The following is a 23,997-nucleotide window of genomic DNA, read 5'->3' on the forward strand; positions in this document are numbered from 1 at the left end:
ACTGACAATACAAAACAATTGAATAATTGAACGTATACATTATTATAATAATTGATTGTTTATTGTGGGTTACTTGAAATAAACCTTGATAGATTTAAAAACACAAAACATCTAGTTTTGTGTTATTTGATCTTAAAACTTAAATTATTGTGCCTATTTATGGAAAATGGTTGAGGATCATTAAATCAAAGCTACGAATGACATCATTTTAATATAGGCCTACCTAATAAGGTAATGGAAATTGCTCTGCATAAAATGTAAATACTTTATTTCACTCTAACATTTCATTTTTGTCGATGGATTCTCTTTTTTGGGAGAATTACCAAATATAGGTTACCGCTATGCTTCCATTTTCAAAATAAAAGGGGTTTCTATGGATTTCAGCTACGATCGCAATGTAAGTTAAAGATGTTCCACATTTTGTTTATTGCCAAAATCACTGAAGGCCTAACCCGCTTTTCTTGTTTGATGAATTAATTAAAATTCTGGCTTGGCCATGCCTTCTTATTTGGGCAGTGCATGGTGGGTGTTACTGCGCTGATGAGGGGAGAATACGCTCAACTCAAAAGTGTGTAACTGTTTAAGGGCTTTTTTGACTTAAACGCCTAATGGGAGAATAGACCCCTAAAGTAATAGGTGTAGTTTCAGAATTACATCTAGGACTCACAACATTTAGGTAAAAGCATATTTATTTGGTTTTTACATTTCCAGTTGATCCATCCAGTACTTCTGGAAATTGTACAGGTTGGTGAGTATGCAAGAAGTACTGATTATGTAGGTGGAGCAGGTGACGGAGCTGTCCAGGGAATACAATGCTGTCATTCTGACTGCCCCCTTTGTAGTTTAATTAACAGATGCTTTGCTTCATCGCAAATTTGTCATGTACTACTGGGTTGTCGCTCTTGTGTTCTGCTTAGTCTGTAAAGTGAAAGAGACACCAACAAGTAGGTAGACTGCCTTGGATTCTCTAGTGTATTCTAAAATCTCTTGATTTACCTTCTTTCCATTTAGAATAGAGTAAAAACACCACAATAAGAACAGTATGACCCTGAAAACATTAATAGCTGCATTGCTGCACCTGCTTTCTTCCTAGCCTGTGATGTGTGTGTTAAGCCTAGTACTTTGTCTCACCAAGGATAGGAAAAAAATATAAAAATATGATAATTTAGTGAGGGGCGGGCTAACTTCTCTTAGGGCTCTAGGCTGACATGGGTAGGGGGGGCCCTAAGTGGGCCATTTGAGCTATTTTTTGGACCTGAAAGAGAAATGAGAGGGAATTCAAAATGATGGGATATCAGTAATATGCTAATCAAAGCACGGGGTGCCAGCAGTAAAACTTACTGATCAGGGTGGGGGTGGAAGTTCTTTTGATCCCCCATTGTGCTTCTGCCGATGGGGGATCAATTAACAAATCAATTGGGGATCAACTGGCAAAATGTAAGATTTATTATTATAAATTATAATATTTTAACTGAAATTGTATATAAATGAATCCTGTGACAGCTTGGCACCCCATCCTGGGTTGTTCCTGGCCCCCCATGACCCTGAATAGGATAAGTGGTCTGGAAAATGGATGGATGAATGGATGGATGGATGGAATATAAATGCTTTGTCGTGTACATTTTATCTATGTATTTTGTTACAAAAAAAAGAAGGTTGAGATCAGCAGAGGGCCCCTAGAGTGCATAGCTCAGGGTCCTCTCCAATTTCCGCCCCTGAATCTATGGTCTAGAGATGTAATAATGAATCATAAATATGTCGTGGGCCGGTATATTGAGACCTCTTATAAGCGATGGATGAGCCAACAAGATCCCTCATCCTCCACTACAGAAAATAGCTGATCTTTTCCATTAATTTAGTAATTGTGTGTTTAGCTCTGGTGCTGATAACTTGGAATATTAATAAAGTTTAATTATAAGTGGGCAATATCAACCAAGACACTTCAAACCAATGTCAGCGTCTTTATTTGTAACAGATATTAGCTGATACCAATGTGTCAACTATTACTACCATCGAAAATAAAATGAATTACTTTTTGTGCTACAAATGAGGGGTGTTTCCCAAAACGCCATGGTGCAAAGATTATCAAGTAGTGCTTCCTTTATGAATATTAACAAGCCTGCCCTGCCATCCTATGGGTGTGTCCAAAATCGGATACTTACACAGTAGGTACTGAATTTTGTCAGAAGCCTACTATTCGACCGTTAATGCAGTACATGCTGTAAAGTATGTATGCATGAGAAGAATTTGCATACATGTGGGCTCAGTGAGGTCACTATCTGTCACACTTGCCCCCTTATTGACTAATCAAACACCAAGAAAAGAGTGACCAGCAACACCTGTTGGCATGGCAGGAACTTATCCTGACAAGATACTGTATTTCACCTACGACATAACGAACAAATATGCAATTTCAGATACACAGATTGTTTTGGAAATTTGCATGCCAGTGCTGCTACTTTGCACATCTACTTGCAGTCTATGAACATAAGAGTATGCAACCCAGAAGCAGGAGTATCTTTAAAGAGGATTTTGCCTCCAAAATCACTGATAACCAATTCTGATGTTATGGATCAATGCAATCAAATAGACACTTTAATAAGCGATTTATCATTATGCATCAATGCATCTTTACACCCTTAAATAAAGCTAATTTCTCATGTTGTTATTAGAGGCACTGTTCATCCTCCAAATCGTAGGTTTTGTGTGCATGTTAGCCAGCTACAGAATGGATTCTTATACAGAGTGACTTGCATCACTTTATAAAGTATAAGCCGTGTTGTGGCTAATCAGATCAGGCCTATCATCCTCCTTTACTAATATTCAGGGCTATCCGTCATGTGTCTGGCATGCTGAGAAAATGTAAATGACAACTAATTGAATGTTAGTTAAAGTGACAACAAAGTCTGGGTGCTTCTCAGTATGCGTACTTGACTGTTCTTCTGTACCCGTTTTATGTTATCTTCCATTGCCAAATACCAGTTCCAATACTGAAGAACAGAAGTACAGAGGACGGTAAAGATCCCCAGATGTCATTCTTGCCACACCCCTAATATCAAGGATACATTGGTTGCATCCTTGCCAAATGAGACCAGTCTCCTGATTCATTCTACCCCAAGTTTGGTCTTGGGAGGCAAGTTAGCAAGACTGGTCTTTGTTACCTTTGCATTCTTGGTATTGAGAAACACTCTCTGTCATCATGGATATCTACTACTAATGTCTGCAAAAAGTACAGCTGAAGGTAAACAATGTCCATTTTTAGAGTGTAACATTTAAGATTAGCATTATTGCCCATATCAGGTGGTGTTACAATTTGTGTTATTAGTTTTTAGTTATTCAAAAAGCATCTGCCTGTATATTCTGGTGGATGAGGTTATCAAGAAACCTCAGCTTGTATTTTCTGGTAAAAAATCCTGATTTGCCTGGTATGGCAACTGCACTTGCAACATGAATATTTAAGGTAGCGGAATAAAGGGTAATGTGGTAGAGAAAACCTGGCAGCAGTGACAATGCTTTAGGCTTAGCGGCCTTTCTTGTATTAGACATTTCTTATATTTCCTGTTTTTGGCTTCAGAGTGAAATTTCATCAGTTGCCTGGCTCTACACCACACCTTCACGCTCTGGTGTCCAGGTTCCTGCAGTGCTGTTATGTGGTGCAAAAACACACCTATGGGGGGATATTTAAGCAGAGCGTGAGGCAGAATTTCTGTTTTGAACTCTGAACTTATTAAGAAAAAAAGGAGTTTTTTGGGTGCAATCACCTATCTCTATAGTGCCTTTGTTGTGCTCCATGTCATTGTGGTGAACCCTACACTAATTATTCAGCTGACCCTGTCTGGATGACATGACCTAGTCCTTCCCCAGAAGAGCGGCCGTTGTTACAATGAAAGGATATCCACTATTGTGCTAGTCATACAAGTCATGCAAATGTGTCACGATTAACTCCGAACGTTTCTTCTTCAGTCTTTTTGAAATGTGTGGACCAGTGTTTTAAATGCATCTCCCATTTGTGCTTGGTTGTTCGGACTGACAACTGCCTCATGGATCTCAACGCACACTGTCAATCAAAATGAAGAAGGAAACTTAAATTACGGGAATAACTCATAACCATGGCTCTTTGACTTATCAGCCATTGTCATGTTCTGTTACAAATGCAAAAAAAACACAATAAATAAATAAATCCACTTGTCCAAAGCAGGGTCATGTGTTGCTTCAGAGACACTCCAGGCAATTTGTTGTAGGCATAGCAGTGCCTTTATGTTTTTATTAGCATGGCTACTCTTTAATCTTTAAAGAGGTCTTACATATGCAGTTAAATTGTCATAACTCATTTTTGCAGCATTTTGCATTGTATTAATGTGTGTATTTATTATGGAGGGTGTTTTATGACAATGTTCAATAAATAATTATGTCATTTAAATGATTATTTAAATCACGATTTAAAATCCCATTTAAATTATTATTTATAAATATGTCATGTAAATGATTGTTTAAATTATTTAAGTGCTATTTAAATCATTTAAAATTACAATTGAAATGATACCAGCAGTATATAAATGATAAATATTTATTTATTGAATATTGCCACAAAACACCTTCCATAGTTTATATCTGCTTGGTTCAGCAATTTCTTCATATAATTCATGTGAAGGTTTGGGACAAGGCACAAATGTCATGACGGGATTACGAAATAAAGAAAAGGTGCTGATGTCTCCTCACTTGTTCTATTTTCAGTACTTGTCATTGTGTCCCAAAAAGTGCATAGTTGGTAGAAAGATGATACCCATTGTATTTAAAGGTGAAATATGCATTCAATAAGGACACCAATGAACTAGGTAACATATGGCTCACTAGCACAACCTTGAGGAGATTCATTGAGACTTGAATACAAGACTTATCAATGAAGCTATTAATACAGAATGAAAACAAAATACACACTGATTTCTTAAAATAAGATTTTTAATATTACTTATTATCATAAAGATATATTTACACACTTTACAGAAATAGAAAATAAAAACACAAAGCTACACATGAAAGGAAAAAATAAAATAGGTACTCCAAGAGCTAAAGCTTATTTTTTATAAATTAGAAACCAAAATGTCATATATGTACACAGTATTTCAACCATTTGATACACTTGTTTTATTTCCTTTTATTTTTTTGTCCTGTTTAACATCAAAATGGACACGTGGACTGTACATTTGGCCTAGAGAGCATTGTGAGCAGATCCTTTAAAACAGGAGTGAGACAGTTTGAGAAATACAACATGAGCTGTGCTATTTTCTGTCTGTAAGTCAGTAATACTGATAGTGGACTGGCTGATGGGCATGAATATTCCATATTTCTCTGTATTCTGTGTATTCTGATGGTGGACTGACTGCCGCAGATCTGGAGGACACTAGGGACACTAGAGAATTTTATATTGCACATCCAGTTAGTTTGAGACAGCTGGATTTGTTTACATGCAGTTTTCTGTTTTATGGCTTTCTTCTCGGTTGTATAGATGTAGCAGTGCTGATGATTGCCCAGCCCACAGACTCGCATAAATTCGCCAGATCAGATTTCAGAAGCTTGAGCCTACAGAGGCTATTCTACATACTTTATGACAGGTCTTTCAGAAGCAAGCAAATCAAATTTGTCTCATGCAAGCCGTTTCCTCTTTCCCTGGGTAGGATAAACCCATAGTATAAAGCAAGAGAAATTGACTAAAGCTCTAATAGGTTGCGACAGCACCACCCAAGATAAAAAGTAAGACTTTATTGATTCTCTCAGTCGATGGATCTACAACTAAGAGCAGCACGAAAGCATGACCTATATCTTTGACATCATTAGTCTGTTGTTACCGCTGCTATCTCAGTTTTCCTCTACGGTCAAATCCAGTCAGTTTACTACTTAAATTTCCCAACTTCCTCCTCACCAAATTCACATTAATTACAACTGAACAACAGCTGAACAAATTGATACAAATTCTTTAAATATTTTTGAGAATTAAAATACTAAGTGCATAGGAATGTCACACAAAAATCTTACACTGTATCTTACAATGAAGGAGAAAATAACAGAAAAAACTAAATATGAGAATTCTTTCATTTGTGTAAGTTCTCCCAAGAAAGGCCATTATGGTTCATCACTTGGAGTATAATATATCACGTTAACCTAAATATGGGCATGTTTGTCTGCTTAACCAACAAGCGCTATGAACCTGATTTGTGGGTTGTATGTTGCAGAACTACAATGAAAAATATAACTTTTCAGACTCTGAAGAAGCTTTGCACAAGTCAGATAATAATCAGGTGAACTATATAAGAAATTTGTATAGGATTTATTTTCTTGCAGCATATTGGAATTGCAAAAGTGCAGTATCACATTCATACAGAGAGGTCTTATCGCAAATCCAAATGGTCGGTGTGGGGAAATTTGCTTTTGACATGACGGTATTTTGTGCACAGTTTGACACAAATGTGAGACTTTGGGTTTGTGATATTTGGCTTTTGGTGAAAACCCTACAGATTTGTAGAGCCATATAAATACAATTTACAAATTACTTTACTATTGTTTATGTTGACTGGCTTGCCTCTCTTAATGGGTAGCTCTCCTGGTTCAGATGGTGAAGATACATTCAAGAAACAGAGTGCTGATACAGACATTGCTGGGCACCTTACTGGCCCGTTCCCAAGAGCTGGGGTCCAGTTACCCCTCTCTAAACCACCTGCCCTACCCCAAAGGAAGCAAGTCCTTGCTTATTCCCTAAGGTCACATGGACAAATAAGACATTCATCTAGTGAACAACAGAACAGAGTAATTTCCTTGTTCTTTCAAAAAGTTAGACAAATATAGTGAGACAAATTCTTAGCATTCACTCTATCGCTAAGTGAAAATCTTTATTGAATAGCACTTCTGAATATGCTTTAAAGAGCTCACTGTGCTGGGGACATTAGTGTTTGAGAGCATTCCTATTGTTACATTTTTAGAACGATAAATGCTGAGAGAATGCTATAAAGTCTGAAATAAACTAGATTGCAGCCTGAGTTTTCGCAAACAGTCCTGTAAAAGAAGCAGGGAGAAAGAGCCTGTTAAGAGACGGCAGGCAGACTGAATGCTGATGTGGTTTAATTGGCTTTACAAGCTGTGTGCGTCTGTCTTGTGAATGGTTATGTCTAACAGGTGAGAGGTGGTGGATGAGGCCCCCGCCATGAGAGCTCAGAATCTTAATGACCAGCTTTAGGCATTCTTGGGGAGGCCCATATGAGAAAGATTAGCCAAGGGATGTAAGGATTGTAATGATATGTGTCAACACCACCTGTGCTGTGAAACTGAAGCTGGAAAGCAACGATAACACACCAAGGAATAGTAGTGGTTGACAAGAACTGTATCTTTGCACATAGCTAGCAGTGTATACACAGGCAGGGACATATACTGAATAAGTATACATACACATCTATATATATAGTGTGTGTGTGTTTGTGTGTGTGCGCACGTGTGTGTATGTGTGTATATATAGTGTTTCATAAAGAATAAAGACTGCTCAGATATAGGCTTCTATTACAGCACCCTGAGGAAATAAAATTAAAAAGAAAAACAGTAACAAATTCCAGTATGATATAAAGGCATAGCATCCCATCAATCATAAGTCACAGTCCATTCTACACCAGGGGAATCCAGCCTGGTACCAGCTGGTCAGAAAAAGAGTGCATTGTGGGTAGGCTGGATACAGTCGCTTATCTACCGAGCTGTCAAAGGGACTGCTTTGATAAAGGTTTTTTGGTGTAATACTATCCAGCTATCGGTTTCCTGCATTTTGCAGATGGCCTGTATGGCTGCGCATTTAGATGTTTCTTTAAGTACGTTTTTAATGCTTGTGTCGGTATCAGTATTTTGAGACTTTTCAGAAGAGGTAACCTGTCTATTTTCCGGCAGCATATTGCGGAGCAAATCGTTATTTGGCACTTGATTAAAAGGGGAGGTTTTCTGCAGGATACGCAGCCTGCCCCAGCCAGTGAACAGTCGTATGTGAGAGTGCTCCTAGATACCTAGATGTGTTGGAGCAGCTGCTGAAGGCTGCAGGGGTGGGGAAGGCGACAGCGGTTCAGGCTTCCAGAACAGAGGGCTGCAGGCAGAATTCCATGTGGGACCATGCATCAGCACTCTCGAGAAAGATTCCTGCAACCCAGGAGTTAATTGGCTGTTTAAGTGAGTCGCTTTGGGTCGAAGCGACTTCTGAATAAATGGATAAAGGTTGACACAAATGGCAAAATGTCTGGCTGAGTGCACAGTTTTGTGATAATATAATGGAATTGTTCGGAATTCACTTTAAATTTACTTTACATCAGAATAATTACACATACAGAGCAGTAATTACAATATTAACGAAACTTGTGACAGCCTCATTTGTTTTTTGATTTCTGTTCAGAGAGAAGTATTGGAACAAGTACTGTATGAACTGACAGTCACATCTGGGTGCCAAGATCTAACCCAGTTTTCACTGCCTGATTTTACCCACCTGAACTACCACTACACATTCCATTAGCAGTGCCAAAAATGGCAGCATAACATTGCAATTAATGGCCATGATAACTGGAGATAGCGGGAATATCACACCTTAGAGAAGTGTCTGATACTTTAAGACTAAAATGGTCTGGACCAGACTCCACATAGGCCACACGTCATGCAAAGTGTGTGGCACTCGGGAGATGGCAACAAAGGACCTCTAAAAAGCAAGTGAGAATAACAGAGAGGGAGAGAGAGACATAGAGAGAGAGAGAGGGTGCAAAACAGAGAATCAGGCAGCTTCGGGCTGCATGCCCATCTCTTCTTACCCATCCCCCCTCCCCTCTCATTTCTTTGCAGAGCTGAGGGTGAGTAGCTTTTCCTGCTTTCTGGACAGATGAAGAGTTGCGAGAAGAACCAGGAGGCCCCTTGGACGTGTCTCCTCAGGCTGGGTTAGCCTGGGCCCCCTTTGTATTCCCCCCCGAGGCAAAGGAAGAGCTTAGAAATCAGGACCTGGGGGGAGGGGCGTCTTACCAATGTCTGCAGAAAAGAAAAAAAAAAGATATGATCAGGGAATTGCATTAATGATTAAGGCAATATGGCTGAGATTCTTTGTGCCTTTTCGTACTTTTAATGGGGTCTTATGAGAATCTTCGAAAAGCAATGAGAGTCCACTCTAAAAGTCTGGTAGGATGGCCGAAGCATACACATGCTTTTAAGAATTTTGACACGATAAAGGCACCAGGATTAGATGAATAAGAAATCACTACAACAAACAGAATAGTCTCATGGACCACTCAGAGGTGCTGCAAACTAGGGCTAAATATTGCAATATTTATAAAGCAAAAAGGAGGTGAAAATTTACCCAAAACACACTATAGCAAAGTGGGATTAGCCATCTACCAATATAGTCTGTCAAGTTGGTGGTGTTGCCACAAGTCGTGCCAGTAGACAAATCACTTTTGCTCAATATTGTCTCTATGGAATCCAAAATAATTCCATACAGCAGAAGACATGTCTTTTTGTGACCAGTTCTTGTTATCTTTTCATTTTTGGTTATGATTGTTTTGGAGAGTGCATGCAGAGCTCATGAAAAAACAATAAACATTACACTGATTTTTTTTTTTAACATGTACTAGATAATCTTGAAAATAAACCATCATTAAAATTGCAAAACTTAGTAAGTTTTGTTTTCTATGACAGAGTAAAGATATTGTAGCAAAACTTATTGATGATCTCCATTCAGGGAAACTTATTGTGGGCCTTCCTTACTCGCTTGAGGAATTTTATCACCAAGATTTCAAAATGCCAGAATAGCATTGCTTTTGAGAATACTGTCCATATACTGCATACCACAGTATAATGCCTGCATGGTATGATGGTACGAAAAATTAGATACTGCCCAAGCCTAATCTCAACCCAGCTGACTATGGTCTTTGTGATATGACGATTGCATGTGTATAATATTGCCTACTGCATACTAACAATGGCTTGGAGTAATAGGCAGAGTGCTGAAGGTTTGAGGGTCTTCTATTGTCAGAAGAGTTAATGTATAACAGACATTGTGACATAAACCATATATTTACCAAAGGCTGGTAACCCAGCTTTACAACAGGATTTAAGCCACTTGTTGTAGTTCAAGAATTTGGTGTAAAAAGCAGAAGATAAAACATAAAATGAGCCAAAAATAAGAGTTTCTAGAAAGGGAATCACAAAAAAATAAAGATCATGGCCTTTTTTTGACTAAAGTGAGGTTTTTGAGGCTGCAGTGTATTTCACTGAACCATTCCTTTTTATTGAGCTACACACTTTCCTGCAACATCCCTCATTGTGCAGAAACATTCCTGCACTGAAAACAAGCATTGACCGCTCAGCTCAGAGAGAAAATGCTTGTTTTTTAGGCAAAGCAATGCATTGAAATTGGGAAGTCTTTTATTGTTCCAGAGGCAAAGAGGGTCTTGCCTTGTTTTTGAAATATAATTTTACTTTTAGTGTTTAAGATTTTATTCTAAGGACCAGAAAATGCCAGATTATTTGGGAAAATTATTTTGTGTATGGGAAGTTTGGTGAATGGTTTTAATTGACTTTTTCAGAATGTGGGAGAGAGACTATATATAAACAGCTTAGACTGGGTGATGTTGGATTATAGTCTGTGTTACAGAAAAAGTGTATTGAATTTCCACCTATCCAGTTAAAACTGCAGGAGTTAATAAAGAAACAGAAGGCCCAAGACTTATAAACTCACAAACTCATGCTGCCTGATTATTTTGTCAAAAATGAAGACTAGTGACATAGCCATTGTCTTCAAAAAACCACCATAATAGATTTTTGTAACATTGTACATTCTTCATCTTGGATCTTGTGGAATAATAATCGCTCAAGAGATTTCTACCTGTTTTGAGTCATGGAAAGGGGCCCATTAATTTACACAAGCCTTTGTTTAGTATGTGCCTGTTCACAGTATCATATATTGAACCCACAAGAAAATTTGCTGCTTGGCTATTCATAATTCTGCTTCTCAGCCTTGCTGTCACTTGCCTGCTGTTTGTCACCAGAGCTGTTGCTCACAGACTGGAGATCAAAATGATTGGAAGAGCATTTACGGGTGGCAGGATTTTAGCTCTGCTGCTGCTAGCTGATGTCAAGGGTCTGGAGTCAGGCTGTGAATTTTCCGTTTCATTGCTCAGTGAAAAACATGCCTGTTGTTTCTGGTAATTTTGAATTTAGCTTCTCCGTTCTCTGCTTATTTTGTTGATGTTTGGAAATCACTGGGATAGTTTCATTTGTACCTTTTGTCATAGCGTACTTTATCTGATAAAGAACTCTAGTGTTTGGTGTATGTGCTCAATGGAAAAAAATGTTTGGAAGAATATTCTTCATGACTCTGACTGGGATATGTGGTCAGAGGATGGATGGATTGATGCATGGGTGGATGGAAGGATGGGTGTACGATACTCTTCAAACCAGGCAAACTTTGTAAGGCCATGAAAGACTGAATGAAAATGATAAGGTCACTGTGATGCTTTGGAGTTCAGTTGGTAAGCAGTGCAAAAATACAGCAGTGAGACAAAACATTATAACCCCTACGTAAAGCAAATTATGTTGATCATGTAGTAGAAACAGTTAGCATCAAGGTCTAGGATATATTAATATTCAGTACTCTGAATGCAGAAGAAATTGGTAGGGATAAAGATCTGAGTGACTTTCACAAGAACCAAATCAATAAGGCCAGATGACTGGGTCAGAGCATCTCTGAAACAGCAAGCCTTGCGGGGTGCTCACTGTCAGTTGTGGTGAGAGCCTACTGAGAGTGATCTGAGGAGGGAAAAACCATGAACCACCATGAACAGGATGTTGGGTGGCCAGAACTCGTCAATGTGGGATGTGAACGAAAGCTATCCTGTCTGATACGAACCAACAGAATGCCTACTGTTGCACAAATGGTAGATAATTTTGATGCTGATCAAAGATGTGTCACGACACATGGGGCATCGTTATTTTATCTGAAAAAAAGGCACCGTTGTCAACATTATTTACTTCACACATCATCATGTGACACAAGTACCTCCTTTAAAGTCCCTTATGCAATTACTTAGGAAAACATCACCCTAAACACAAGGTGAAGTAAGAGAAAGAAGAATGTGGTAACATTGTAGCTTTAGGCTATTATTCTAGTACCAAGGTGTCCTCAGTCAGCATTGGTGCCTTCCTGATGGACCGAGAGGCTAAGCCAGTTGCAGTCAAATCAACAAGCTACTAACAAACCTATTTTTGATCATTTCCCAGACTTCTGGTAGACTAATATTTCATTAAGCACCATAGTCTTTCACCATTGTGGTGATTTTTGAAATTTAGACCATTATGCTTTACTTTCATCATCAAGGGGATTACATTACAATTACATTGGAATTACTAGTCTCATTGTTGCACTGCATAGGAGATACTGTAAATCTCTTTACCCTTTTAATCCTTTTGTACAGGTACATTTTTGGGCTAAGCAGACCAGACCTAACGTGACAGAGTATGATCATAGGAGAATGTGAGAAACAGACAGGCTTATCTCACAAAGAGTATTTTGGATAAGGTTTTAGTCATCTTCCTTTTTGGCCAAATAGTGTATTTTTCTATAGATTGTCTCATGGTTACTGTTCCATACTCACCTGTTCTAGAATGGCATGGGCCCTTTGTGCGAGAGGCGAGGGCGTGGGCGTCGTCTTCTCCATCCAGCCGCTCTGTGGCTTTGGGCACTCCTGGCTGGGCTCTGTTGAACCAGCCTCCTCAAGTTGCCCACATCCACCCCCTTGCCCTGCTCCACGGAGGCCATGGGTCCTGTGGGTGAATAGCGTTCTTAATTTAGCTGTATCGTTGAATAAAGCCATTCAGTTTGAAATTTGAAAAAGGCGCTCTCAACATGGAACTTTTTTTTCGAGTCTTGTCCCTTAACTATTATTTCACCTGGCATTGATTGCAGTGACCTTGCACATTGTGTCTGAGTATTTTTTGAAAAAGTCTTTTTATGCTAATACTTATGCTAAATTAATTGGATGTCGCTGCACTCTGTCTTTTAGGATTTCATCAGACTCTGTACATGTCGTACAAAATCCCTATCCTGGAGTGGAGGTGCTAGCCTCACAGTCTTCATTAGTCTCGAAGAACAAGGGGAGCAGATGGAGAAGTGGAACAAATGTCCTGTGTCATCCTTCCTCGAGAGAGCAGATTTTTGACGCTCCAGAGGTGGAGGTGTGGCTCAGACTTCTCACTTGCTGCATATTCATTCAGGTGCTGCAGGAAGGCTGGCCGCCCATTTGTCTGTATGCACTTGTGGGTATGTGCAGATGTTTCCCATCATCCGTCAGTGAGTGCAGTCTGACCCTCTAAGCTCTCCTTGTGTAACTTTGCGACTTTGTCTTTATAACCAACTTCTCTGAGCCCAGTACAGTCTATTCTGCTTCCTCATGATAATGTGCATGTACTCTTGCCGGCTCTCAATTTAAACTTGTATCTATGAAACGTTAAAGTTACATGATTTGAAGAGTATGTTTTGTGTTGCATATCTCAAAGCTCAGTCTGAGGTAAATCCTATCCAGTTTACTGAATCTGGGAAGGAACTTGTGCGAAAACCTCTTACTGTTCATTCATGAGTCGGTATTAGCCAGTGGCAGATTGTATCTCCATGTGACATTGCATTTTACTGCTTAACAGATTGTTATTTAAGGCCTCTTTGAATTTTTAACACTAGCTATTTTGAATAAAAGCAGGTACGACACAGGATCCTGAGACAAATATATGGTGAACAGCCTTGCTTAGCCTGGTACATGTCCCCAAGGAGGCCTCTGGCTGTTTCTGGTGGCCTTTGCAGTCATCTTTATCACGCAATCTCTGGATCTATCTCTGCCTTAACCTCACACACCAGCCTCCAAGATGAAAAAGTCTTTTGTCTGGAAGTAGACATCCTTCACTGCCTTATAAATACAAATAAAAACCTCATACTTTGTGCATAACATGCTTACAAGCTTAGATGCTTTTCATTTCAGTCATTATATTTGAACAAATTTCCAAAAAGTATTTACATCCCCGTTTTTGATTTTGATGAAATTGGCATGTTAATTACACATAACTTCCAAAGCTCAGAAATGTTTTGTTGATGTAAAAATATTCCCTTTGTGACAGAGCACCTTTTCTACACTTAGCAAAATAATAATTCAGAGTATTTTCTTTTGAGCTGTAACTTTTCTTTCTTTTTACTATCACAGCTCCATGGCTCTAGGTTGTTAGCTCAAAAAGATGACTTTTTCATGATATGATCAAATTTTTATAATGAAATGCATATGTATTTGTGTTACTTCTATACAAAACATTGACATGTCACTTGATCCCCTTCATGAAATAAGCGCCACCAAAAGTTTTTTGTTTGTTTGTTTCTTCTTTTTTTTTTTAAAGAAGTGCTGTTTCAATCCTCAGAAAAGGCATTGGGGCAGGGGGTTCAAAAAAATTTCACTTAATTGGGAAGAAAGTACTTCTGATGGCAAAAAAATATGTTATTCAAATTGGTGTAAGAGTTACGTTGCTCTGAACTTACAAAAAAATGTCACTGAAACTTCATACTCAGCTCACTCTTTTCAATCCACTTTTGAAATTAAATTAGCCTAGAGTTCAATTGAAGTCAACCTAAAGTGTAGCCTAAACTGTCTGAAGTGTGTTGGGAGACTTTTTAGAGAATTTTAACTTTGTCTTGCAAGATGAAGTCTAGGCATACCACTGGTCACGTTTGCAGTCTGAGTTGTCTTAAATAACTCTGGATAAACGGATAAAGCAAGGCTTTTCAGAATGCAAAATTTCCACCCTGTGGTGTTTACATCCCTTTTAATGTGGGTTTCCCAATGTTCAAGTTCCATTTACGTTAATCTCCTTTTTGGAAGTGTAAACCATTTCTGTGAACTCTCAGGTGAATTCTTTCATACTGGATATTAGGACTTTTGTGCATGTTTCATTACGTTTTGAATGAAATAAGTCCTGTATTGTTTTTAGAGCTGTAATCCTTATGCACATTATGTAGTATGAATTAAGGTCATTTATCTGCATTAGTCTGAATTTTTCCTGTTTTAACATGCAAAGACATGAGCGTATTGATGGGTTGACGATATGGAGCAGCGCTGGCATGTATAGCTCTTTTTGGAGGTTCGCTTTCTGCAGCTGTTTGAAACTGATTCAGTTTGTCTCCCGTGGATGAATCCTTCACCCACCCACCCATCTCCAAATGGCTTCATTGGCAGGGGATCTGGGCTCAGGGCCTTGGTGTTGGGCCACATCGATGCCACGCCTATAAGCTATGAAGGGACAGAGTGATGCTTGCCTCATTCCCCCCAGGATCTTACCTAGGTCTTTCAGAAGTCAGTCCCAGTTTGTTCCACATCAGAGAGCTGCATGCTACAAGTTTAGCACAGCAACGAAGGACTCACATCTCCTAAGAGATATACTCCTTGCCCTCAATTAATGTCTGTGACCTGTAATAAAGTTGATAGTATCGTGAGATTTTATTTTTGGGGAAAACCAACTATCTTGGCATTTGGACCAATTGCCTTTCACAGCTGTCCTAGAATCCAAGTGGTACTGAGTAGCAGTCAGTTTGCTGCAGAGTATCCTAAGGGCAAACCACATATTGACGTGATTACACATTAATGCGTGCCTGTCGCTCACCATTCTACAAAAGAACGAGCACCACCTATTAGGCGTTAATTGCTGCCAGTGTCCGTGGTTCCTGCTCAGGGTTGTCTTTCAGCTGTCCCCTCTGTCTCCTCAACTGCTTCATTAGCATAGGCTAAATCAAATAATTAAATCAAGTTTCTCATGAAGTCCATGCTTTTAGAGCATTGCTATCAGTATTTAAATGGCAATATGCTGTTCTCTTCACTACCAAGAGTGCTGATCACACTTATCGTTTTAATTAAGTGGGAATTTCTGGAATGTTATGGGAATTATAGATACTAGTACTATTCACTGCTTTGAATGAAAAGAGCTTAGAATAAGAAGGCCGTCGTGTCCCTAGCCAGACAGCCTCTGGACAAACGATGAATGGGCCAGTCTTTACAGACTAATCCCTGGCCTGCCTCTGTGTGCTTCTCAGGTGCAACACATTATCTTTGGTTTTTTCTTTCTCATCAGACTCTCTCTCTTCTTTATCAGAGCAATTTTGAATAAGCAGGAGTCATGCACTGAGTAAGAGGGTGGGAGTGAAAGGTCAGGGGTTAGGGGTGATGGGATGCCTGCAGGCCCCACGTTTGTGGTGTGGCGGCACACCACGGTAAACGGTCGTGCCTGATAGGTCCACAACCAGGGTGTGAGGTTTCAAGCAAGAGGCCTAGAGGATTGTCGGAAATGGGAATGCAAGTTGCCTGGGGAAAGCACACAGAACCATGTGGGAGCTGAATCCAGCACTGATCCCTTGATTTGCTCGACGGAGCCAGTACGTTATCCTTATGCTCAGATCTTAATCCAGAAACAGGGAAAGAACCTGACTTCCACCTTGATATCCGCCTTGAATATAAACATGGCCATCATTAATAGTTTCCTTACACTGACATCTTCACACACACACATGCACATACACACACACACTTTTATTTCCTATGCTTTTAGTCCAGTGATGAAACATGAGAGCCAATATACTTATTGATTTGCTTTTAAGCTTCACAGAACATTTGGGAAATATTGTATACCCTCCCCACACGATTTATGCTTCTCAGCTGGCATCTCTGTCACCCTCCCACCCCCTAGCAAAGCAGAAGATTAGTACCAGAGATGTGGGGCACCGTTGCTGTGTACAGCACACGAGCAGCCTTCGTGCTGGGAGTAAAAGCATGGGCCTGCAGCTGGGGGGTGGTGGTCACCATAGTGAGATGAATCCTGCCATGCTGCAGCTTCCTGCGTAACCGGATGTGATGCCCTCTGGCACCTCTTTCCTGTCCCATGGCTGTGTGTGTGTCTATTAATGAGAAACAGCATCGTGGAAAGTTCTTATATTTAGTGTTTGCCTGTTAGTGTAATCCCACAAAATGGAATTACATTTATTTTGGTTATATATATATATATATATATATATATATATATATATATATATATATATATATATATATATATTCATATTATTTTTATATAGCACCAGTCCCAACAAGAACCCTAAAAATACAGCAAGGATGTAGCATGCATATTATAAATATGCTTGATTGTGAGCATCTAACAACCATAGGTTTTTAAATAAAAATGTCTGTATGCTCTTGTTACAGGCTTCTAAAAACGACTCTGTGTGACCGCTCTGCCCTCTTTCTAGCAAGCGATGTTTAGAAGCCGAAGTTGTTCACTGCAGTCCATTTGAGTAGGGCGTGGCACATGGCATGTCTGGTGATTTGTGTGTGTGTGTGTGTGTGTGTGTGTGTGTTTCTATGTAGACTGATGTAGTTTCACACTCTGCACCTGAGGATGCAGAAGGAGGAGACAGAATCCTACTGCCTTCCCAGCAACCTGAATTGATCTGCACTTCTTTTTGGAAATGCTCTGCTTTTTGATGCCAGAGTCGGCACTGCTTACCGCATGCCTACCACTGTTTCAGGGCCTTGGCATAGACTGGCACCAACCTCTTGTGGACTTTCAGACCATGTTTCCATGGCAGCGGTCGTGAAAGGCACTCAGTCAGGAACAAAAAAGAATGACGTTGTCAGTTATAATGGATCAGGTTTTCCAATTTACAAATTTCAGCACCCCAGCCTTGAATGGGAGATTAGCCTTGGCTGTATTTTAACTCTTTCCTGTAGGTCACTGGGCAGGGCCTGCCCCAAGCCAGCCTCTTGTTGTTGTGCTTGGGATGGGCGTGTTTTACTGATTTTCTGGCCCTGTTTGATATGCAGCATTGTGTTGTGGCAATAAAGCAGGGCTTGTGGGGGGAATAATAGTCAGCTTTGTGCGTAGCAACTCCACAGAGGAAAGGAAAGTGCATGAAAAAGTGGTCCCCACCGTCCCAGATTGGACTAACCCTAACCCCTAACCCCTAACCCTAACCCTACACCCGCTCCAAGTCTTCGCTGCGAATTGTACCTGCATCTCTTACTCTGTGGGGAGGAAACAGTTGAGAAAAACAAGCTCAGCTGCTGTAGCACCACAAGATCTATGTTTTCCACACTGACCTCTGCCTTTTGAGCTCCTGGTACAGGTGAACCTGAAAATTGACTCTCCCTAAATAGTGTTTTGTGTGAAGTTTGTTCTTAGGAGCTTGAAAAGATGGGGGTTTTAACATCTAGTGGGTGCTAAAAGGGTGCTTCATGTTTACTCCTGTTACATGGGTCAGGATAATTGAATCTTCTCTGAGGTCCCTGTTTGCTGACTCACTTGCACACTCTCAAGAATTTCCCTTCCCTGTAAAATAATCCATGATTTGGAAATCCACATAAAGTGCCTTTATAATGTACAATGTTTTTGACAATTAGGCTAGACCCTGGCTCAACACTTTCAGGTAATGATAGATATTGTGCTGCAGGGTTAAGTGCAAACAAGTAATTCTAAATCTTAAATACCCATTGGATGCTTATCACAGAAAGTAGGTTAATAGAGGAATGTGTCCCACTTTATGATATGTTTTAAGAAACACATTTACGGATTTGTGTATATTGTGTATGTTGTGTTGTGTATGTGACCAACTCTTTAAATTGAGTATTTATTGAGTAAACTGTTTGACTTTTGTAAGTATGTGTTTATGAATTACATGTATTGCCTTTACTAGCTATAAATTATGAAGGCTTTGGCTCAAATGTGAATTAAATGTTTTTAGTAGATTTAATGCAGATATGCTGGAATGCTGTGTAAAATTTCTGGTCTTTTGTGGGCTTAAATTTTCAGAACCCACATTCCTATTGGTGAGTACAGGAGTAAGGCATTAATTTAATTTCTCTGTTTCTGAGAATATAGAGTAGGACCATTCTGTGTCATTCCTGCCATAGCTAACAGAAAGGGACAACTCAGATGTTTGTCCAGTGTAGGTACTCCTGCTCATCACTGCAGTGTGGTTTATAATATAGACATTGAGTCCTTGAAGTAACAGGAAAAGAACAAATTAACCAGGAAAGGATTTGACAGCAAAAACAACCACAACAACCGAAAGAAAGCATACATTTGCAAACTCATCATGAAATGTTTCTGTGCTGTAGCCTTGGAGACCCTCTGGGGAAATGGGCTATTTGCTCATTTCCATTTTCTCACATTTCAGTTTCCCCACTCTCATCATCGTCAGGCGGTCCACTTAGATTTGAGGTTTTTTTTTCTTGCTGAGAACAATCTGGCGAACAGAAAGAGGTGCCTGAGTTTTGGGATTTCCCGCTCACATCATGGTTTCCCAAGTCACCCCAGCGCTACGGCAGGCTGTGCCTGTACCTGGCACTGGGGGACTACATGAAATAACATTTTTATGCAGTAAACCTACTTGAGTTGTTGAGGCAAGTGAATGAGGTTTAGAAAAACCTATCAGCAAATTATATATTTTGACATGTTGTAAAAGTAATTAAAGTACAATCACTCCGTGAGTGAAAATATTTACACAGCAGCCAGGCCAGCTGTTAATAAAAATGTCCATTTGGATGGAATCCGATTGGCCATAACTGTATACATGTCCTGCGTTTTGTTGAAGAGGAGAGTGATAAATCATTTTAATATTGGATCCAGGTGGGAACACCAAGGCATTTGTGATGTCTGGGTTTAATTAAGCTTCTGTGAATGAGGAAGCACAATGAGCAAAGTGCTTGGGACAGCGAACGAGGCCAGAAAGTAGAGCTAGGTGCTGAAATCTTACTCCAGCTTGACCAGAGTGAGACCACCAGCTGTGAATTATACGTCTCTTTAATATTTCATCTGTTGCTCTCTTTTGCCACTGAATGCCTAGAGGACATGAGCCTGCCTGTCATCTCCCTTTCCTGTTCTCCTTCTCCTCCCATCTTTGCCTATCATCTCCTGTATAATACATGGGGCCCAGCTGGCCCAGGTGATTCATTCAATATCCTAACTGATACCAATTTTCCCACAGCGGTCACACATTCCAGAACATTCACCAGGCTGGTTGTTGTGATTATGTACAATATCAGCAATAGCAACAAGTATCATGTTAATAATTATATCTGTTGCTGCCCCGTCTTGCTTGGTGAAAACCTAGTCTTAAAGTATTCCATCCATCCATCCATCCATCAACCATCCATCCATCCACTATCTGACACTTTATGCTGGTCAGGATAACTGGGAGCCTGGACTGTAGGCAACACAGGACACATGGCAGGGGTACATCCTGGACAGAGTGCCAGTCATAAATATTGCCCTTTATTAATTAAATTGATGGGATATTCACCCAATGGCCTATTAACAGACTGTCCTTCCAGCTGCTTAACCCGAACCTCTAGCCCATTTTTAATTGCATGTAGGTGTGTGTGGGGGATTAAGAAGGCAGGGAGGGGGTTAGAAAAGTGGCATGGTGTTACCATGACACCTCCCTCCCCAGGCCATATAACAGCCGAACCCCTGTAATCGTGGCTCGGAACTCTGACATTGGCGCTATGATGTATGTTTCCTGTGTGCAGTTAGCACTCGGCCTGCTGCTGTCGTTTCACCAGACATCCTAGCCCTTTGTGAAAGGAAACACTGTGTGGCTGTCATTGCTTAATGAGCCCCAAATCTATATTACCAGCCTCTTTCTGTCCCTCTGTGCACCTGTACATGTCTGTGAGTGATACCCCAGTCAGAGATGCAGCTCTGTTGTATGTTGATGACACGAGAGGATAAGTTGCTTCTCAATTAAGCGCACAAATAGGTACATACACATACATCACTCTGCCTTATAGACAACAACACAGTTCCAAGCTCTCTGTGTCTCACACATCTCACCTGCTCATTTGTGACTGGAGTGAGGACTCGGCCCAGCAGCTAAAATTAGATATCTCAGGGGCTCTTTGAGCGTGTGAGCGTCTGCATGACTGTTTGTGTGTGTGTGTGTGTGCCTCTCAGTGTTAGAACGTGTGTGTGTCTGTGTGTGTGTGTGCGTGCACACGAGCGAGCGTGTGTGTTGTTTTCCTGCTCTGAAACTGGGTGCTCGGGGACGTGCTGTGTGTTTCCGTGGCTCTGAGCAGCCAGAGTGTAGCTAATAGAGACTCCAGTTGAGGGATCATAATTTTCACGTTTGAAGACGTCAGGGTTTACGAACTCTAACATTAATGAATTTCAAAGCTGCATTCTGCAGAATTAGCTGGATGCTAATTGTCTAATACGTTTGAGTAGCTGATGTTTGGAATAGAGTAAACAGTGACATTTCTGAGATCGCTGCTGTCTTTTTTGCTTTGACCGTTTCAGTGCCGCTCACCCCCCCGACGACACGTTTGCATGGGTGGCCGTCGCCTGTTGCACTTCGTCTCCTCCCTCCGTGGAGCCTGTGCTCCCATCTCTGGAGCACTGAGACCGGGGACACTGACACGCATGCACACAAACAGGACTGAAATAGCTCTCGACTCCCTGTAAACTCTCAGCGAACTGGAAAAGCGTTTGTCTCGGAGATAAAAGGACTACACGCCTGCTGCGTACTTCAGCAAATGCCGCCTCTCCCAACCCCCCCCCCCCCCCCCACCAACCACCACCCCCCAGCACTGGCAGGCAGCCGTTTCCCGCGACAGTGCACCGCCCATGCTCTTGCCTCTCAGGCAGACGCGAGCTTCCTCGACAACGTAACAGGCAACGGACGCCCCCCGCTGCATGCTAAGCTCCCCGTAGCCCAGAGCCGACACTTTGTCACATTTCAGCTGTAACGAAGCGCGTGGGGGGCGGGGCAGGGTGGGGATGCTCGCTAGCACGGAACATGTGCATTGAAACGCGCAGTGCTCTGTGGAAAAGGACACCGTAATGCAGGCTAATCATTTCCTGTTTGTTCATGTATGGAGATAAAAATAGCCCCCGTGTCGCGAATGCATTTTGAAGCATGGGTACCAGGAAATGCTGTACATCCCAGCTTGATAGCTGACACACGATGGAGAATCATCGCCACACACACACTCTATCACACACAAACAGACACACTAGCACTTGCTACACAATGGCTGTTCACAAATGGGTGCCAGTCTTTGTAGAAATTTAGGGATTTACAACAGTGAGCTCTGATGCTGTTTTTTACACTAAACTGTTACCTGCATGGAATCTGCAGGATGCCCGGTAGCCTGCCCTCATATTTTATCCAGTTACACTGACACTGCCTCATGAATTGCCCCCTGCCTTCTGTATAATTGCTTCTTGCATTTTTAAAATGCTCAGGAATATATTTTATTCCCAAGTCTTACGTGAAATCAAGTCTCATAGCTGCAGTACCAAAACACTATAGCAAAAGAATGCAACTGAATCTCCTTTTCAGCCTTAATAAATGTACAATCCTTAAACTCTACTAAAACCAAAACAGAATTGTCTACACGATATACATTAATATACATTAAAAGAGGGTTATGTATCAGTTACCACAATGACCATCCTTCCAGCTATTTCTTATATTTCAGTTAATTTTCCAAGACTTCACATAATGCACATAATCAACCATCACTATTATCACAGTATTACAAACAATAATACAATATTCAGATAAGTCTTGGTAATCTCAGGGTTGACTGTACTAATACTTATATATTGCACAGAAGACATAATTAAATGGTGACACTCAAAGCCACGTTGTTTGCCATTTCATACAGACGGCATCTCCAGTCTTACACAAGTTGAGCAATTTCAGCATTCCGCAAAATCAAAGTTCAGCGAGAAACAACAACAGTAAGAGCCACTGCACTGCAGCAGACTGTGAAGGCCAGGTGGTCGTCCAGCTCAGGTAGGAGCGTAGAGGGCTAACGCCAGGGAACCTGTCAACAACGAGCACCAGCCGGAACCCGGAGCCGCAACGTGGGCTTAGAAAATGCACCGGGGGGGACGGAGGCCAAAAGCCACCTGCCCAATCGCCTCTCCCCAGGACTTACCAGCACCGCCAACGGACAGGAGAGACAGCAGCAGCATGAGCGCCAGCGTCAGAATCTTCACATTCATTTCTGCTCTCCCCTCCGGCTCCCGTTTAGTCGCTAGCTGATATGCTGTAGTGGTGTGTGTACGGGAGGGAGGGAGAGAGGGAGGGAGGGAAGGAGAGGGAGAGAGCGAGACTGAGTGAGCGAGAGAGGGAGAGAGGGAGTGTTTGCTCCTCTGTGTGTGTGTGTGTGTGCGTGTGTGCCTCCCTGCATCTGTGGTTGGCTTTTGGTGCGTGTGTGTGTGTGTGTAATCACTTATGTGTACATCTTTATTATCGTGTGATCGCCAGTCTGGAGATGAAGGGACAGTTCTGTCCCTGGAGCTTTCTGCTTTCCCTCTGAGCTGTGGGGGTTTACGTGTTTTTTTTTTTTTTCCTCTGTGAAAGGCCTGCATTTGGCGAGTTCAGTTTTGCCGCAAATGTGACCAGAGTCAGGTTGCGACAGGTAATCCCACGTGTGCAGTTTGTCTCGGATGAGGAGACAGCCCATCATGCGCATTATGTATCATTAACTTGCCGGGTCATGGAAATCACCCCCCCCCCCCCCCCACCTCACACGTGGACACACACACATCCTGTCTTGGCCGACCCTACACTTATATCATCCCCTGCTGTAGGCAAATAGGGAGACGACAGTGTATTTGTATTTGTGTGTGTGTGTGTGTGTGTGTGAGGTGGGCATTATGAAATGTTCAAGGTAGGACATTCATGCGGAATCCAGAAATGAAGGTTACTGCTTTTGGGGAAAAATGGATGCGGAAGAGGCTGTGTGGAAGAATAACGAGGACAGAGTGGAAAGTCTAGCATATCCCCCCTTCTGTGCTGCCCCAGTTGGGTCCTGCTAGGGTCGTCTCACCCCTTGATGCCCCTCACTCTGTCAGCTGTGACAAACGGTGTGGAAGGAACATTCTCAAGCCATACAGCCTCCAACCTGTCTGGTACTG

At 41.2% G+C, this 23,997-nt stretch overlaps 2 protein-coding genes across 2 annotated transcripts in view; one reads left to right on the forward strand and one right to left on the reverse strand.

Annotated features, from left to right (window-relative positions):
• The window catches only part of LOC111855460 (X-prolyl aminopeptidase (aminopeptidase P) 2, membrane-bound), a 92,618-nt gene that overhangs the window by 15,406 nt on the left and 53,215 nt on the right, over positions 1-23,997 (forward strand). The gene's annotated exons all lie outside the window — the stretch shown is intronic.
• Positions 4,942-23,193, reverse strand: apln (apelin). The gene is made up of 3 exons (XM_023834505.2): positions 23,013-23,193; positions 12,651-12,819; positions 4,942-9,030 (listed from the first exon to the last, which is right to left on the reverse strand). Exons 1-2 carry the CDS (start codon positions 23,077-23,079, stop codon positions 12,656-12,658), a joined length of 231 nt encoding a protein of 76 aa, XP_023690273.1. The 5' UTR covers positions 23,080-23,193; the 3' UTR covers positions 4,942-9,030; positions 12,651-12,655.

The sequence above is a fragment of the Paramormyrops kingsleyae genome, chromosome 10, assembly GCF_048594095.1.
Source record: "Paramormyrops kingsleyae isolate MSU_618 chromosome 10, PKINGS_0.4, whole genome shotgun sequence".
Lineage (NCBI taxonomy): Eukaryota > Metazoa > Chordata > Actinopteri > Osteoglossiformes > Mormyridae > Paramormyrops > Paramormyrops kingsleyae.

Bases quoted from the DNA above. Each gene is read 5' to 3' on its own strand.
- apln (XM_023834505.2), bottom strand. From the start codon at position 23,079: ATGAATGTGAAGATTCTGACGCTGGCGCTCATGCTGCTGCTGTCTCTC. The intron at 12,820-23,012 runs GTAAGTCCTGGG...ATTCACCCACAG, and splicing joins CCTGTCCGTTGGCGGTGCTG to GACCCATGGCCTCCGTGGAG.